Source organism: Nanorana parkeri, unplaced genomic scaffold (assembly GCF_000935625.1).
Source record: "Nanorana parkeri isolate BGI_ZX_2015 unplaced genomic scaffold, ASM93562v1 scaffold192, whole genome shotgun sequence".
In the NCBI taxonomy this organism is placed as follows: domain Eukaryota; kingdom Metazoa; phylum Chordata; class Amphibia; order Anura; family Dicroglossidae; genus Nanorana; species Nanorana parkeri.
In genome coordinates, this window is record NW_017306460.1 from 517,964 (window position 1) to 535,885 (window position 17,922).

Sequence of the window (17,922 nt, forward strand, 5' to 3'; positions counted from 1 at the left end):
CATGGGAGAACGCTAGTTTGTGTTCTCCCGTGACCCTTAGGAAAACTATGGGAAAAACCCTGACCACATAGTTCCCCTTTAAGTTATTACTATAGGGATCACAAGCAGGAGGAATGAGGTCTTGATTTCCCAATATAGATCTTAAAGCGGACCTTTACCCATATCTTTAAAATAACAACAAACACACCTTTAGAAATGTTTATCATGACAATCTACAAACACATACTTCTAGATAATTGCAGTCCTTGTATTCTTTGCATACCTTCTTTCTCTTTTCTTCCCCAGTCTTCTGGCAGTGGCCATGTTTACAAAGGGTAGATTACTAGCTCTCCTATTACTTCCTGGATTTCTGGCACATGTGACTAGACATGTGACCATGCACATCATCTCAGGGGAGGAAAATGCCTTTCTCTGAGATCTCCTGAGATTACAGATGAGATTTCCCAGCAATGCTCTGCTGATGACAAGGCAATCTTAGTGTGCATTGCGTTGGCAAACTGTCATTTTGCCCTTTCAAAGCAGGAAGTGAATGTTATGCAAGTGTAAGTATTCAAAAATCTCAGCATTTTACACCTGGCATGTCTATGTTATTATCAATCATCATACATAGAGGGATGCATTGGTAGAATGTGAGTGTAATCACTAGAGGGATCACGGGGGGATGAAGGAGGTCCTGATTCCCCTTTATAGATCTTTAGTTAGACCTCATTTAGAATACTGTCACCAGTTCTGGAGACATCAGTTACAGAAGAATATTGATAAGATAGGAGTCCAGAGACAGGCAACATGAATGTTGAAAGGTCTGAAAGATAAAACATATTAAAAGAGACTGCAGGAAATTAATATGCGTAGTCACGAGGAAAGAAGGAATAGGAGAGACATGAATTAAATCTTTAAATTCATTTAAAGGGAGTGAATAGGCTTCAGCTAAAATCAAGAACACAGGGAGACGACCTCAAGATAGTTGAGAAAAGTTCCAAACTAACTTTAGAAAATTTTATTTAGGAAAAAATAGTTGCTGTTTGGAAGAGACCTCCAGCAGAGGTAGTAATTTGTTCAATAGTAAGTGAATTTAATCATGATTGGGTCACACTTAGGTCTATATTGAGACATAAAGGTTAAAAACCCCAAACAAATAAAAACTAAATTAAAAAAGTGACAGATTCAATGGAACACTAGGTCTTTTTCTTCCATCACTCTTCTATGTTATTATGTAGGTACAGCCATTTGTCAATACAACATAAATCCACAAGCGGCAGTATATGAAATTGTGCATGCATGGCCAAAGCCTACATGTATGCACATGTGCACAATGACATCAAAGAACACTATGGCCTTTTTTACTTCCAGTGGTTTTTTACAGTCACCTTCCATGATATTAGTTTTTCAAGCAGTATTGTTCCTGCACAAAATATGAGTGTCAAATAATGAACAGCTGTCAGCCCCAAAAGCGTTAGGAAAGTCTACTTTTTATTTAAGGTACGTCACCACTTAGCTGGCATATGTTTAGATGCTAGAAACACATTTGTTATTGAATTAGCCATATGTATGCTTTCATAGTTTTACACATGTCTACAAACATTGAGTGGGTGCAATAAATACTGTGAGAGTACACTTTGGTTGTCCAGTCGTGTTTGCAGGTGTATTGAAGTGACAGTGTATGCACATTTTTAGGCCCCGTGCATGTGATTGACATAGGTGGGAACTTGCCAGCAATGACCATGTAATACCAGAATTTTTGAATCGGTTGCCGGGTCATTTCCTGGAATGCTTACATCTCCACAATGTTATTCATATCTAAGATGTAAACAAGAGGAGTCGTGCATGCTGTGTTTTGATTTCTACGGTGAGAGGAGGAAGAGCAATGGGTGGAGCTGGTGGAATAGGATGAGGAGGAGCAGTGGGTGGAAGGAGACTTGCAGAAGGAGTGGGAGGGAAGAGGATGATAAGGAGGATTTCCCAGAGAACGAGAGACCAGTCATGCAAACAGAGAGGTAAGTGTTTGTATGTACATATGTATCTATGTATGTGTGTATGCACTCAGTGTTACTGAAATGATATGTACATCATGCTGTCACCTATCAATTCCAGTGACACTGACAATGCTTGTAGGTAGGGCTGCCACCAACTAATTGATTAATCAATATTAATCGATAAGACTAGTTGTCAACTATTCTTATTGTCAATTAGTTGGTTGGATCCCCTAGCTCTCTTCTTTACGCTGGGAGGGCACAGCAAGCAGTGGGCGGGCCAGCCCACTACCTGCTGTATTTACATTCAGCTGCTGTCTGCAGAATCTTGTTGCCACTGGCAGCTGTCATTTCCTGGCTGAAGCAATTCGAGCGCCATGTGCTTACAATACAGTTATTTTAAAAAAATTATAAAAAGGTGGGAAAAAAAGTAATTTCGGTTTCGGTCTGACAAATCCTGCTGTTGGAGGTGCGTGGCAGTACCATTCATTTCAATGGCACCTCAAAACGTGCCTCCCACCCACAGTGTGATTGGAACGCATGACACCACAATGCCGTGTGTTTCAGTGCAGTGTGATTGCAAAAATTTGAGCATGCAGTTTTATTCTGATGTAAACTTTATGTTTGTAATACTCCATTTGTGTATTATATTTTAAATTAAGGATGTTTTTTTCTTAATTTTTTTTTATCTGATTAATCGGCCAACGAATCGATTATGAAAATAATAATTAGTTGCAGCCCTACTTGAAGGTGCTAGCCAGGTCAATACACCTTTCCAGAGAAATTGACAGTGCATCTGGCTTCCACCTATACTGCCATTGTCACTGGAATGGCGGATAGATAAGATCCAGGTGCACACACCATTCCAGTGACAGTGCCTGTTGGTGGCAGCCAGGTGCACTATTATTGTCACGGGAATGGCAAATAGGTGGCAGCCTGGTGCACACACCATTCCAGAGATGCTCTAACCCAGTGATGGCGAACCTTGGCACTCCAGCTGTTTTGGAACTACAAGTCCCATGAGGCATTGCAAGGCTCTGACAGCCACAGGCATAACTCCCAGAGGCAGATGCATGTTGGGATATGTAGTTTTGGCACAGCTGGAGTGCCAAGGTTCGCCACCACTGCTCTAACCTATCCGCCATTCCATTGACACTGACAATTAACCTGGCTCCCACCTACAGGCACTGACAGTGTCAGTGGATTTGTGTACCCACAGCGCACCTGGATCCCTCCTATCCACCATTCTGTAGACTCTAGACCTATCCTTTAGGTCCCCCCCACCCCCCACACTTTTTTAAAAGCACCCCTCCATAGATTCACCCACCACCCCACCCACAGGCTCAGAAATTACCATTTCTAAAAGTTTGCAGGTATGATGATTGATTCACCTGCAGTGATTGTGTGGTGAATGTCATAGAGACTGTGTGCAAAGGCTCTTGTACATGGGCTTTCCATTAGGTCTACGCTTTATTTGATCTGAGCTTCATATCTGAGATTATTCTAAACTCAGTTGATAGCCGTTTATCAAACATTACATGGAAAGTGCCAGCCAGTTCATGTATATCTGTTCATGCGGAGAGCATACAATCCAGGAGGGATAAAACAAAATCAATGCTGAGCTCGGGATACAAAAACTTTGATTTAAAGCAAAACTCTGGGCAAAAATGTGTGTAACCCTTGCAGGCTACCCCTGCACAGTAAGGGTTAAGTGCTCATTTATGTCTAGGTGCTAAAAAGAAAAAAATAGTTATACTCACCTGAACCACGGAGCCAGCTGGCTGCTACTACTGTGCCTGAAGCCTGTCCTCTCCTCCGCTGCAGCAATGGCATGTCCCTCAGCATCCTCACATGCTATACACCGTATATAGAACGTGATGACTTAAGGATCCTTAGACTGCTGCAGCGGAGGAGGAGAGAGGCTCCAGGTACCGGTCTAAGAGGAAGCCATCTCCAAGGATCAGGTGAGTACACTTGTTTTTTTTTTTAGCACTTAACACTTGCAGTGCTGGGGTCGCCCCACATTACTGCACATACTGTATGTGGAGGAAATATATAAAGGATACCAAGATTCTCCTAACAATACACATGCCTCTATTATTTGGACGTGTGTTTTGCCTGGACTTCAACTTGAAACGTCCTCTCTGCGTTCATATAAAAACGTGAGGAACCATAAAGCAGCATGCACCTTGTTCTGTAAGAGAAGCAGCAGCACCTGTAAGAGGAAGAAGCAATGCTAACCACTGAGCTTTCATGCTGTCTTTTATTTTCATCACTGTCGCTCATTAACAAACTCTGGCTCTTTATGAATCACTAAATAAATAGCCCGGTTCTAATTAAAACTGTTTTTGTGATATCACAACAGAAATATTTGTGCTAAATAATTTTCCAGAATAAACAGCTGCATCCCACTGCTGGGAGCCTTCTTTCCCCAGGACACAAAGTCCTGCTACGCTATTATTTATTATTTTATATTTTACAGATAATTATATATTAAGTTACCATTTCTCATAGAAAGATAAGGATGATGATATTTACTAAAAACATTCTAAAAACATGTTATACAGGAAATCAAATGAGGTCCCGGTGAGCAATGATAACATCCAGACAAACAAATAATTTAAATAAATAAACATAAGTATAAAAGTAATAGTGTGAAGATAAATATTAATATTATTAAATTAACACCATTTTCTTCAATGTGAGCCACAACTACACATAAAAACCAGCAGGATGCTCCATAACATTGTAATATTATCAATCATAAATTGCAATGTTAAAGAAAAAAAAATAATACTAACAGCAGCAATACTTCAGGGTGTTGTGGAATTTGTCAATCTCACAGTATTGGGATAAAGCTGTTCCTCAGCCTGGTGGTTCTAAACCTAATGCTGAGTAACCCCCGACCTGCAGGGAGGAGGACTAACAGTCCATAAGCAGGATGGGAAGAGTCCCTCATAATATTGAGTGCCAACTTCCTATACCAGCTGTTATAAATATTATGGATGGTGGGCAGATTGTTGCCAATAATCCTTTGGGGAATCTTTACCACCCACTGCAGTGCAGGTTTATCAGCAGCAGAGAAATTACTGTACTAAATGATAATGCAAGAGGAAAGGTTTATTGCTATTATTATACAGGATTTATATAAGGGCCAACGGTTGGCACAGCACTCTACAAAGTATGGAGAGACAGTACAATACAATTCCATACAAGAGGATTAGAAGAACCCTGCCCATGAGAGCTTACGATCTACAGGGAGGGGCAAGTGATACAAAAGGTGAAAAGCTTTGGGGGATGAGCTGATTGAAGGAGTAGATGAACGTTTTTTAAAGTGACACCAAACTCAGGAGTTAAACCTTAAAATGCATTCAAGTACCTCACATTTAGTTTACTAATTTGTATAGAGATTGTAGTCCATCACGGGAGCGAGCTTGGAGTGGTGACTACTTTACAACATACACAGGGACCACGGGGAACAAACGTAGCCACCCCCCAGAAGGAAGGACAGTGTCAGCACCAATTCAGAGAGGATTTGAGGATCTACAGCTGAGTGATACACAAATAAGAGTTTTAAGAGTTGAGGTACTTGAATGCAGTAACTGCTTCATTACAAAGTAAGAAAGTTACATAGTTACATAGTTACATAGTTACATAGTACTTGAGGTTGAATAAAGACATTAGTCCATCAAGTCCAACCTATTAGGATCTCATTCTAGGAGTACCCGTACCCCTGTATATTACGGTCCCTTAAGAAATCGTCCAAAAGTTTCTTGAACAATTCCACATTATTTGCTGAAATCACCGCCTGTGGCAGTCAGAAAGTGTCTGTCAGAGCTTCCAGCCATAGAGGTGCAGTAGGCAAGGGCGTATCTGCTGCAAGGCAAACAAGGAGTTTGCCTTGGGCGGCAGTTTTCAGGGGGGCGGCATTTTTGTTAGGCAGTCGGGTGGAGGAGGCGGCGGAGTCAAAAGACGCAGAGGAGGAGGCGATAGTAGGCAGAGGAGGCGGCGGAAGAGGCAGAGCAGCAGGAGGGGGCGAGGTGGAGCAGCAGGAGGGGGCAGGACGAGGCCGGGACGACGTCGGATCAGGATGGGGCGGGGCCAGGGCGCCGTAGGAAGCCGGGTCACCTAAGAGTCTTCCGGCTGCGGAGGAGACCAGGTCCTGCAGCACCAGTCCAGCAGTGGAGGAGGCCGAGGACCAAGCAGCAGGTAACAGAATCACACTGCTGCTAAAGCCCAGCATGAATTCTGCACAGCCCACCTGAGAGTCTCAGGTGGGCTGTGCTCGATCTGTGGTTGGCTCTATGGTGGGCAGAACCCACCAAACATCCTGCACGGGTCTGCAGGGTCTCAGGGGGGCTTTGCAGGATCTGTGGTGGGCTCTGTGGGGTCTATGGCAGAGCCCACCACAGATCCTGCACAGCCCCCCTGAGATCCTTCAGATTTAGTGTGGGGGGGTGCCCTAGTTTCGCTTTGCCTAGGGCAGCCCCAAACCAGAATACACCAGTGGCAGTAGGGATGCATATTGCATACATTAATGCAAGTAGCAAGTGTGATATTTGGCTCCAAATGTCGAGTTTGTTTTAGGGCTCCGGTCCAATTTTATTTGTCCACAAAAATTCTTAACAAAAGGCGTTACCCTTGCAGGAGTGTTTTCATCATCATACAGTTAGTAATAATATCCAGCCTTCTGACCATCTGGTCTGCTTAGACCCCCAGCCTGCTTCAGCACAGACTGAACTTTTCCCTCAGAGATCGGCCTGGTCAGAGTACCTGTCTAAAAGGCTAGACAGGCCCGGACACATGCTCCTTGCATGTCAGTCTACACACATTCTGCTCCGGCATGAAATCTGTCTCCTGGGGAGGGAGCAATGGCTGGTAAAACTGGCTTTCTTCTTTGGGGCAAAAGCCAACTGTTTCAAATTAGTTTTACACTTGATCAGGGATCCTTTCAATGCTGACACAGGCACTATGTGCATCTTTAGATATTGACAGGTCATCTGGTGGTCACACAAGGTTTTCAATGCCCTACCTATACCAGGAAGACCCCTGCATTATTATGCAATGCTTCTAACTAAGCCACACAGTAGTGCCAGGCCAGTAAAACTGAGTACATTGAGCTTCATTTATCTGGAACTAGCATGCAGCTGACAAATAATGACAATGGCACACAGGTGGGAGAAGACTAGGAGCTGTGCACTCCATTATGGTATCCAATCTTGAGAGGATCCCTTTGAAAGTCACATGTATGATGGAATCAAGGTAGCGGCTGATTAAAAAGCAATTGTTCTAAGCATTCACTTTCTACAGTCCAGAATGAGGGTGAACATATTGTGAGAGCTGTGCTTTGGGTACATTCATCACTAATATGGACATTGAATACAACAGCAGGTTGTACTGGAAAATTTTACAACATGTAAACATTTATTGCACATCTACACTCTACAGCTGAAGTAATTATGTAAAAAGAAATAACAGGGCTCCAAAAAAAAAGTCATAAAATGCAGTCTGCTGAGTTTGCAGCTGGAAGTCTGAAATGAAAACTTTGGAGAGCTAGGTCCCAGTTTTTCGGTTTCTTTATGCTGTCAGACTGTGATCTTAATAGTCTTTATTTCATAATCCAAGATGCCCCAATATGTTATCCAGTCATATTTCACCTATTCAGTGTAGTGTTAGTGATAACAAATGATTTCTAAATGGATGGTATTTTATTACTTATCCAAGGTCCTATTGCCTTATATAAGTCCTCTTATACCATTGCCTGCTTTTCTTGATTTATTCCCTTTGGAATAAATTAAAGGTGCCCATACACTGCACGATTATCGTACGATAATCGTATGCGATCGGTTTTTCGTACGATAATCGAGCAGTGTGACCGGAGACGTGCGACCGTTTCTACTGTACGGTCGCACGTCTTCTGTCGAACCAGCATGTTCGAAAACCAGCCGGGAATCGCGATTCTCGGCTGGTTAGAACGGTGCTCGGAAGACAAATGCCGAACGGGCCGGTGTGTGCACGCGCACACTGCCCGTTCAGCATTGCGGTCATCGGAAGCCCGCCCCTCAGGGGGGCGGGCTTGCGATGATCGAGAGTGCGATCTGCCTGTCCAAGATAGGCAGATCGTACGTTTTTTTAATCCCTGTACAACCATCGCAAGACTAAAGTCTTGCGATGGTTGTAGAGTGTATGGCCACCTTTACGCTGATCCATACACACAAGACTTTGGTCACTGAGGTCTTGCTTGTTCAGTCAGTTTCTCAATGGAGTCAAAATAATGTGATCCAGTGGACACTCCTGAATACTGCTGATTTACTGGCTTTGAGAACATGAATTTAATAGAAACTAACAAGAGCCCAAAATTAAGATAATTTGAAGAGGCTCTCCAAAAAAACCCTGGCTTGTGTCACATACTTTGTAGAACTCCTTGGGGGATGATGGTACAGTATACAGTATTTTAAACCATTTTACTAATATTTTAACTAAAAAAGAATATTAACAGTATAATCTTCCCATAAAAAAGCAATGCCCCAGAAAATGTCCATTACCTTACCTACCCAGTGCCAGTCTGTTTTGTGTCAGTTGTGAAATCGGATTGGTCATCAAGGATCCTATTGGCTGAAGAGCAACCAATGAAAATCCTTTATAGCAGCAGGAAAGAAAACATCCAATGCTGCGCAACTGCACTACCTGTCTTCAAGGAAATAATACCAGAACAATCAAAATATTGGAGATTAATCATTTGGATGTCATTCTAGTGAGTACATTATACTGTTAAAGCCCCATTTTCTGTTTTGTTTTGGTAAAAATTTTAAAATTCAAGACACTAGACTAGCTGTATTTTTCTTGAAGTGGTTTCGCTGGTCATCCGACTAGCTTTCTCAATTCAGAATTGTTGTTTTTCAACTGACTAGAAGAAGGGAGACTAAAGGGAACATTCTGAGCTGCTTGAAAGGGTTTTCATTTCTTCAGGTCATAGTATAGCTAGTTAATTGACACGTTCAATCAGGCTTATTAAGTAAGAATATAACTAAAGGTGCCCATACACTTTACAACCCTCGCAAGACTTTTGTCTTGCAAGGGTTGTAAAGTAATTTAAAAAACGTACGATCTGCCCATCTTGGAAAGGCAGATCGTACTTGCGATCATCGCAAGCGTGACCCCCTGAGGGGCGGGCTTCCGATGACTGCAATGCTGAACGGGCAGTGTGCGCGTGCGCACACCGGCCCGTTTGGCAGTTATCTCTCGATCATGCTAAAAAACAGCCGAAAATCGTACGATTCTCGCCTGGTTTTCCAACATGCTCGAAATACAAAAGTCGTGCGACCATACAGTAGAAACGGTCGCACGCCTTCCATACACTGCACGATTATCGTACGATCGCGGGATTTTCCACGATTCTCAATATTGGGCACCTTTTGTCATGTTTAATGTGACCAAATACTACTAACCACTTTATTGTAATATTTGTACAAAATTTCCCTTTGACATTCACTTTTTTATATTGTGCTTGTTGTATTATATTTTTACATAGTTACATAGTATTTGAGGTTGAATAAAGACATTAGTCCATCAAGTCCAACCTATTAGGATCTCATTCTAGGAGAAGTATTTTCACTGCTGTATATCATATACAGATTTTTACATCCTCCTCCTTGTGGCTATCTGTTTATGTAGAAGTCTATTCAGCCAACCTGGTAATAACTGCTGAGATAACCTTGGGAATTCTGATATTTTATTCATTCAGGCAGATAGACCTGCCTTGAGGGAGGAAAGCTTTGTAGGCAGCTAATCACAAACAAAGGTTGCAATTTAGGCAGTGCTTGCAATGAACGGGGCTTTTTGACTATCCAAGGAGGCCATAGTGAGCAACACTAGTAGGATTATTCACAAAAGGGTGAAGCGTTTGGAGAAGGCAGGAGAAGGGAACAATCTAGGACAAAATAGCTGATTTGCAAAAATTCTCCAATTCTGCTCAATTCTATTTCAGCTATGTTGTCCTAGATTGTTCACTTCTCCTGCCTTCTGTAAACTCTTCATTCTTTTGTGAATAACCCTACTAAGATGATTGAGGTGCTAACTGGTGCACTGTCCTGTCCACCTTGTTGGCAGGGCTTGATCCTCCACTCTGTAAAAGGGGAAAAATCTAAATGATGTACAAACACAAAGTCTCAGCAAGAATTGGTGAAGGATCCCATGCTCCAGCAACTCAAGGGCAGCAGATACTTCTCCACCTCCTCTGTCAGTGAGATATCTGTCTGTTTATGGGTGGTCATATGCACAATAACACTGCAGTACTTCAAAGCGTGAAACACAGCCTGAATCTATCATGAATATTAATATATAATGATATTATAATATTTATGCATATTCATATGTATGTATTAAAAAAGAAAAAAAGGCTTTTGATTCACTATGTAACTATGAGCGCAATCAAATTTAATCATGCAGTCTGTCACTAACATTAATACAGCAGTTTTTGTTTTGAGTCCCGTGACATAAGTTTATTACGTGTCAATCCTGCCAGTAGATCCAGTGATTTTTCTCTTACTTTAACAGGATGAGAACACTGTTTGTTGTGCAGCGAAATCACAGTAGTGTTGTCACACTGTGGACGCGGTACTCCTAGATGCGCATGTACTGTAGTTTTGAATGGACTAAATGTAAGTGGCAAGCAAATTAAAGCCCAAGTCCAGATAAAACTTTTAGGCAGTTACAGAAACAGTTTTGTTTTAAAAGAAAAGTTTAACATTTAAATAAAAGCTGACCATTGTAAACTCCCCCTTCAGTGTTTTATGGTTTCTCCCAACCCCTGTAATTGTCACTTTTGCTGGAGAGTTTGGTGTGCATGTAAATAAGGAGAAAAAGGTAAATAAGCACATGTGATACAAAAAGAGAAAGACTACATCCATTAGGCGTTCACAGTAGGTAGAAACAAGGTCTTACCTTTACAGACAGTATGATTTTCAGGTTCATATCCAGCTTTGCAGGTACATCTGCCGATGGGCACCATCCATTCTCCATCACCATTGCAGTACAGTTTAATGTGTACATCTACTTCCTCTGCATTAGGGATACATGTTCCTCTTGCTATCACCAGTGACGTGCTCTCTGCCCCAGTCATGGTTTCCGGGAAGACTGCAAAATTCTGAACCACAGACGGGCACTTTTTGAAGAAGACACGGACAGACAGGAGTGACATACATGCTCCATAGTCCTGGAATGCTAAATAGAAGCCACTGCGAGTCAATGGGCCAAAGCTACGAACTTCAGTGTTTACTTTCATCAGTCTCCCACCAAAGTCCACCTGTGAGAAGCTTTCATCAGCAGCTATGGTATCAACTTTAAGATATGGGGCATCATTCCAAAATGCAGAGTCTTTATTGGGAACATGGGAGTCTGACTCATAGTAATATAAATTAAAAGTTTCTTTGCAAGAGCCTGGCACATTAGGGAGGCTACTACAGTCCCGGACAGTAAAGCGCATCTCCACGTAGACACGCTGGGCATTCCTCCGAGGAATGAAGGTAGTGCGAAGCCAGTTGTTCTGGTTGGGTCCAAAAACATTGCACACTTGGTATGTGCGTATTGTATTGAGGTTTTCATCGTAGCCGCTCACCTCTTCCCACTGTAGAAAAAAAAAATCAACAGTTGTATAAGACAGAAAATCCATACAGCAGTAAAAAAACTTAGTCCACTAGTCCACAGATTAGTCCACACAAATATTTCACTAATGAGGAGATACTGAAGTTCTGATTCACTCACTGATTTTTTTTTATCTTTATTTATTGGGTATTTTTGTAACTTACTGTGTAATCTCACTTCTTTTCCTGCATTCTTTATTATAAAATAAATAGAATAAGACATGTTGCATAAATATTATTGCAGACTAAATTGCGGATTTGTTGCCAGTAAAGCCCAGCACCCAACCATAAATTACAAAATCTGCATGTATTCCTAAATGCACAGAATATTACTGGATATTGACATCTTATAGGTATATTAACCCTATAAGGTTAATATGCCTTATACTTATAGGGTATAAGGCAGTCATCTTGCCTGTGTCTGTGCAAAGGCCCTCCATCACCTTGCCAACTCTATGCTGCCACTCTTTCCTCTGTTGCATCTGCCACTAATGTCCCCAGTATCAGCTGATGTCAGACACCAGGGGGAGCAGTAACAGTATTCCCTCTGTCATGTGACAGTGTTCAGGCCTAGCGATTGGCTGCAAGACCTAAACACTGTCACATGGAAGGAAGTCTCATGCTCCCCGATACCAGGAAGCACCAGATATTTTTACTGGTTGAGGCAGCAGAAGAGTAGCAAGGAAGCATCAGAAAGGCAGACATCCCAACCTGCAAAACCTTATTTCAGGGAGGTTCCTGTCTCATTTCAGGGAGGTGCCCTTCTGTTTTTTTTTACAGCGGCCGTCGTCCAAATATAAAAGAAATAATAATGATAATAATAATTTATATATATATATATATATATATATATAATGGAAAGGTGAGTATTTGGTTCCCTTTATATAGACACTGTCACTTTGCCCTGAATGGGTAATGTGACAATGTCTCTTGAATGATCCTCAGGACATCACAGTAAAGTCAAATAACATCTCCGGGGCATACAGGAAGTGGCCAGAAGCCAGGTTTACAGCAGAACTCCAGGTATAACTTTGTTATTTTTGTCCCTAGGAAAAACAGGGACTTTACCCTTGCAGTGCAGAGGTAGCCCCACTGCAAGGGTTAATAATATTTTTACCCGGAGTCGTTCTTTAAGGTATTTTCCTTTCAGTTTTCTTATTTCTTTTACTTAACACTTTTAAATCAGGGAATGGCAGGGTTCCCAGATAAGCAGACACTGCATTTCATGCAAAGTCTGCATTAATAAAGACAGAGGGAGGGTACTATTCCCTGCAATGTCCGTTATCATAGTTTATAATTGTGTAGAATTTGGATGGTTTATTTTCTTATTTGTGAATTCTTTAATAAACTCTTGTGTTTAAAATGTACTGGTCCTTACAACAGTAATGGTAAATAGCCATAAATGACAGATTCTCTTTTTGCTCTAAGAAGACACTAGAGAAGCTTATTCTCCCATCAGTATGTTTGTGATACCATTGCATATCTCATATAGAGAGGTGATACCTGGAGTAATTCATATTCTGCAGATGGAGGCTAGTGGTTAAAAGAATGGAGAGGATGTGATTTATGGAAGGGGATGTGGGTTTGAGGAAAAGGAAGCGGAAGCTGTTGCAGCAACATAATTTAGTGATGCTGTTGAAAGACATATCGTTATCCCCAGCACAGAGTAATACAATATTAAAATGCTTTTTGAGGCTTTCCTGAGTCTCCAGAGAGGTGCAGCCAGTTATTACTTGCCGTAAAAAATGTACTTTAACTTGATACCTTTTTCAAGCTACACCTTGAAAATAACAGCAATAATGTTAATACATAATAATAATAAATGCTCTCTGTATGCACAGATTACATTTAGATACATGCTTTACTTTAAAATTAGTAGATATGAATATCTATTGCAGGTCTACATTATTATTATTACATAGTATTTATATAGCGCCAACGGTTTGCACAGCGCTTTACAATATAAGGAAGACATTACAATTACAATACAATTCAAGACAAGATGGTGAGGAGGGCCCTGCCCCTGGGGGTTTACAATCTAAAAGAGGAGGGGTAAGTTATACATGAAGAGGTAGCTGTGTGGGGATGAATTGTTTGAGAACGTGATGGTTGAGTGGTTAGGTTGAGGTGGGATAGTCTTCCCTGAAGAGATGAGTCTTTAGGGAACGCCTAAAGTCAGTTAAGGTGGGAGATAGACGGAAAGGTTGTGGTAAAGAGTTCCAGAGGATTGGAGAGACTCTAGAGAAGTCCTGGAGGCGAGTATGGGATGAGTTGACAAGGGAGCTGGAAAGCAGGAAGTCTTGGGAAGAGTGTAAGAGATTATGAGTACTGACACTGTAATCATGAATTATCCTATACTGGTATTGTCTAGTGCAGAATATAAACACTCAGCTAATGTGAGATTAACTTTGTTGTTTGGCTTTTATCCAATTGAATCAAGCAATGCTGTGTTATGCAGCTTTCTGCTTCATTTTATTGTCTAAGGTTATATGGGACGCTATCTTCTGTCCAATCAATCCATTGGCCCAGGATTGTACAATGTAGAATATATCTTGCGTAATGCATTACACAACCTATAATTTGGAGGTGACTATTTCTGGTGTGTTTTTCTCACATAGGTGGAGGGTCGCACTAGTGATAAGTGGACATGAGTGTGGCTATTCTATTAAAGAACTCTGATCACTTCACTTGCACTTCATCATTATAATCATGGTGCTGATATTATAGTTTATTATTACTATTCCATATATGAACATGTACAAATTTCACCTAAGATATTGTATTTAAATATACGTTGGTGGGACCAGATGGGCACACAGGAGAGCCATGCAAAAAACGAAAACAAATATTACATTATCACTGAGAAAACTGAGATTGTTGCCGGTTAAGATGTGAAGAAACTGTGAGTATATTTATAACCTCCTTTTGGGAGGAGAGATTTCCCTTCACTAGAAATGTGAAGATAAGTCACCAGCACTCCAAAATGCAAGGAAAATATAATGTATTGCAAACAACATCACATAGGTCAAAATAGCCAACATTTAGGGTCCACACTTGAGGAAGGGACACTGCGCAGACACTGTATCGTCTTGAGTAAGGGAACCTACGCAGTCACCGTGTTGTCTTGAGGAAGGGACCCTACGTGACCCCGAAACGTTGGCTATTTTGACCTATGTGACGTTATATATTGCAATAAACAGTATTTCCCTTGCAATTTTGAGGGCTGCTGATCTATCTTCACAACTCTGAGGTTCTGCATGGCACTATCTGTGGTGGTCACTACAAGCACCTATCTTATCTACACTGGTTACAACACTGTATGGTGTGCCGCAGGCACTTTCAACAACTTCCCTTCACTACTTATTCTGGAGACACAGCAGGAAATGATAGGAAATCTCTCTCTAAAGTGAGAGGAAAGCCTCTTTTAGACAGTTGCCTCTGGAATAAGTGTCCCCAACTAAAGATGTCCCCTCACCTGCTGTTCCAGTGGCAACTGTAAGATTTTGCATTTCCCATTGCTTTCTGTTTGAGGAAATTGGTCCCCAGGACCAACAGAGAGAATGAAACCCCCCCCCATAAAAACCCGGACAGCAATAAATATGTGACAGAAGTTTTAACACTTTCCACTCTATCCAAAGCATATGAGCCATGGTTTATATACACTGCAGTGATTATGGCCAACATGTATGAAAACAGCTGTATGCAGTATGGAATAAATTGTATCTGTAACAGTAAATCAGCAGTTCTGGATGAACAATGGGCCACAGCGGCAATACATAATTTGCATGGCTCAGCTTACTATCCTAAAATAATCATTAGACCTCTTTTTGAGGGGGATTTGTAATGGAAGTGAGACATATTTAAAATTCTTCTGTTTTAAGAAGACTCTGTCGTGCTTCACAAAGCAAAATGAAAACAATTTTGTGTAGAGATACATTTGAGCCTAAACTTTAAGCTTTTATGTTAGTTTTCTGTATTTATAATCCTTACACAGAGTTGTTGTTTTTTAGCATTTTACTCTGTGCTAGTACGAGTTGTCTTTGGAGAAAGCTACAAATCATTCTTTCCCTTTGCATGAAGCCGATCCCCCACTAAGCATCATCTTGTCTTCTTCTTGCTCATTATCTACATTCCTGCTACTCTTGCATCACAAAGGTAAGTGATATTAATCACAAAGATTAATTTGGCTAGATAGCACTTCATGCTACTTTAGAAATTTGCGCTCCGCAAGCTCCGGGGAGGAAGCCACCGAGGCAACTAATTAAAACCCCATCTTAAAAGGCAATGTTATTGTTCTGATAATGAAATAAACAGGAGATGAAGGAGGATAAGGTACATGTGGAGAGGCAGTGGTGGAAAATTTCATTCCCAACAACATTAGCGCTTACACTTCATGCAAATCAAACCGCCATTAATAATGTAAGGTGCACTATCACGATTAGGAAAATGAAGCACTTGGCAATACAACACATTCTTTTTAAGGGTACACGGGTAAAAAGACAAATATGTTTTACTTCTTTGAAAAATGCTATGGTTCATATACAGTGTGTGCGTATGTATGTGTGTATATATATATATATATATATATATGTATATAGTCAGGCACTGGCTGGCAGGATTTTGGTCGGTGTATAAAGGTCATATAGGTTTCTCACCTACACATGGTGAAGGGCCTCATGGTTTGTGTCTGCTATGGAGGAAACAAACTTCTTGATTTCATAGATCTTAATATTTTTTGTTCTGTGTTCTGGAGCCCAGAGGTTTCTTTAGAGCTTTGGAAGGGATAAAGCCTCCATTTGAGGTCTACAGTTTACCATATCACATTAAATAATCTGAGCTGTCCATTTGCCATATTATATCTGAGCTGATTGATACTTAGGGCTGTCTCTCTCTCTGCTGTTGGGTGAAAAGGCTGCCGCTGACAGAATACTAAAAAGGTACAAGAGCTGTTGTTAAACTCATTAGGGGCACCTTAATAGTCATGAACATACTTGAGCTTAGTTACTGGATTGGACAAGCAGATGTCTTATTTTATGCTATGGACTTGACTGATGGATTCGTCAATTTTTCGTCCCTCCGTTAAAACCCCAATAAACACTCAGACTGAGCGACATGGATTTTAACGGCCACAGCAGCCCTTTTATTAAACCAAACAACTTTAACAATAACCAAAGTAATAAACCAAATAAGATACACAAATAATACTGTAAACAATGGATGACCTGAGAAGAGGGTCTTTGGGTGCCCAACAGCCCAAAAAGGCCTCTCATAACACTCCACCCATGTCCCCAGCCGCGCCACAACCAGCTCGAGGACACTTACTCCTTCTGGGTTCCCAAGGGGCCAGGCCCCCGCCCTTTACAAATCCAGACACCAACAGGGGGAAGCACCCATACCAGCTGAGGGCCCCCCATTTTTGTAATCAACTCCGATTTTGTAGACCCCCCAAAGACCCCCTAACCCGCCAAGCTGCCGTGACAAAAGAAACCCCCCCCAACCCCATCAACTACAAAATTCAGGGAGGGAAGGTGGGACAACCTGCTTCCTTCGTCGATTTCCAGAAAGAGGACGTCCATCAGCCCTTGCAGTTCCTTCCCATGCGGCTCCTCCCGGATACCTGACTCCCATGTCCAATCAGATAAGAGAAGCTATTCCAATTTTATTTTTAAACTCTTTCTCCCGGGACTATTCCTCCCCCCAGTCATGTAACCCCTCCGCTTAGTCTCTCCGGTCTGTCTTTCTGTACAAAGCCCTCCTACATTGATGCTGTTTGCTGCCATGCTGAATAAAAGTGCAGTACAGACTTGCTGGGAGTGTTCCCAGCAAGGGATGCCCTGTCTCTTGCATTGTTTACTGCTGCCAATACTACAGTAGTTGAGCCTGTCCTATATATAAACTTTGCAGATCATGTTGATCAGTAGCGCTCATCTTACGTAACTGAACTAGCCCATGGCAATGATAACCTTATGCTTATAATAAGAAAACAATATTTCTTAATAAAATGCCTGTTAAAGCCCAACAGAGCTTTCAGTTTAAATTAGCTAAATACATTCCAGGTGCATCAAAACAAAAGGTCCCCATTCACACCAGAGCATAACTGATGCGTTTACTTCCTGCATTTGGCATGCGTCCCCATAGATTTCAATGGGTTCCTAGACATTTTATTAAAATCTTTTCTGTATATTTTCTGCACCGTTTCTTTCATTAAAGGACGATCCTAAAAATCGTTAAGCTTATCTCTACGCTGTAAATACGGACTTAAAGTATCCTTGCCTCTGTGAAGAGCGCTACTGTATAGTAAATCCTGTCAT

General features: G+C 41.4%; 1 protein-coding gene across 1 annotated transcript in view; it reads right to left on the reverse strand.

Annotated features, from left to right (window-relative positions):
• Positions 1 to 17,922, reverse strand: part of EPHB1 (EPH receptor B1) — a 259,254-nt gene that overhangs the window by 115,058 nt on the left and 126,274 nt on the right. Inside the window, exon 3 of the mRNA XM_018555329.1 lies at positions 10,914 to 11,595. Coding sequence (XP_018410831.1) covers positions 10,914 to 11,595 — 682 coding nt within the window. The remainder of the gene's footprint in view (positions 1 to 10,913; positions 11,596 to 17,922) is intronic.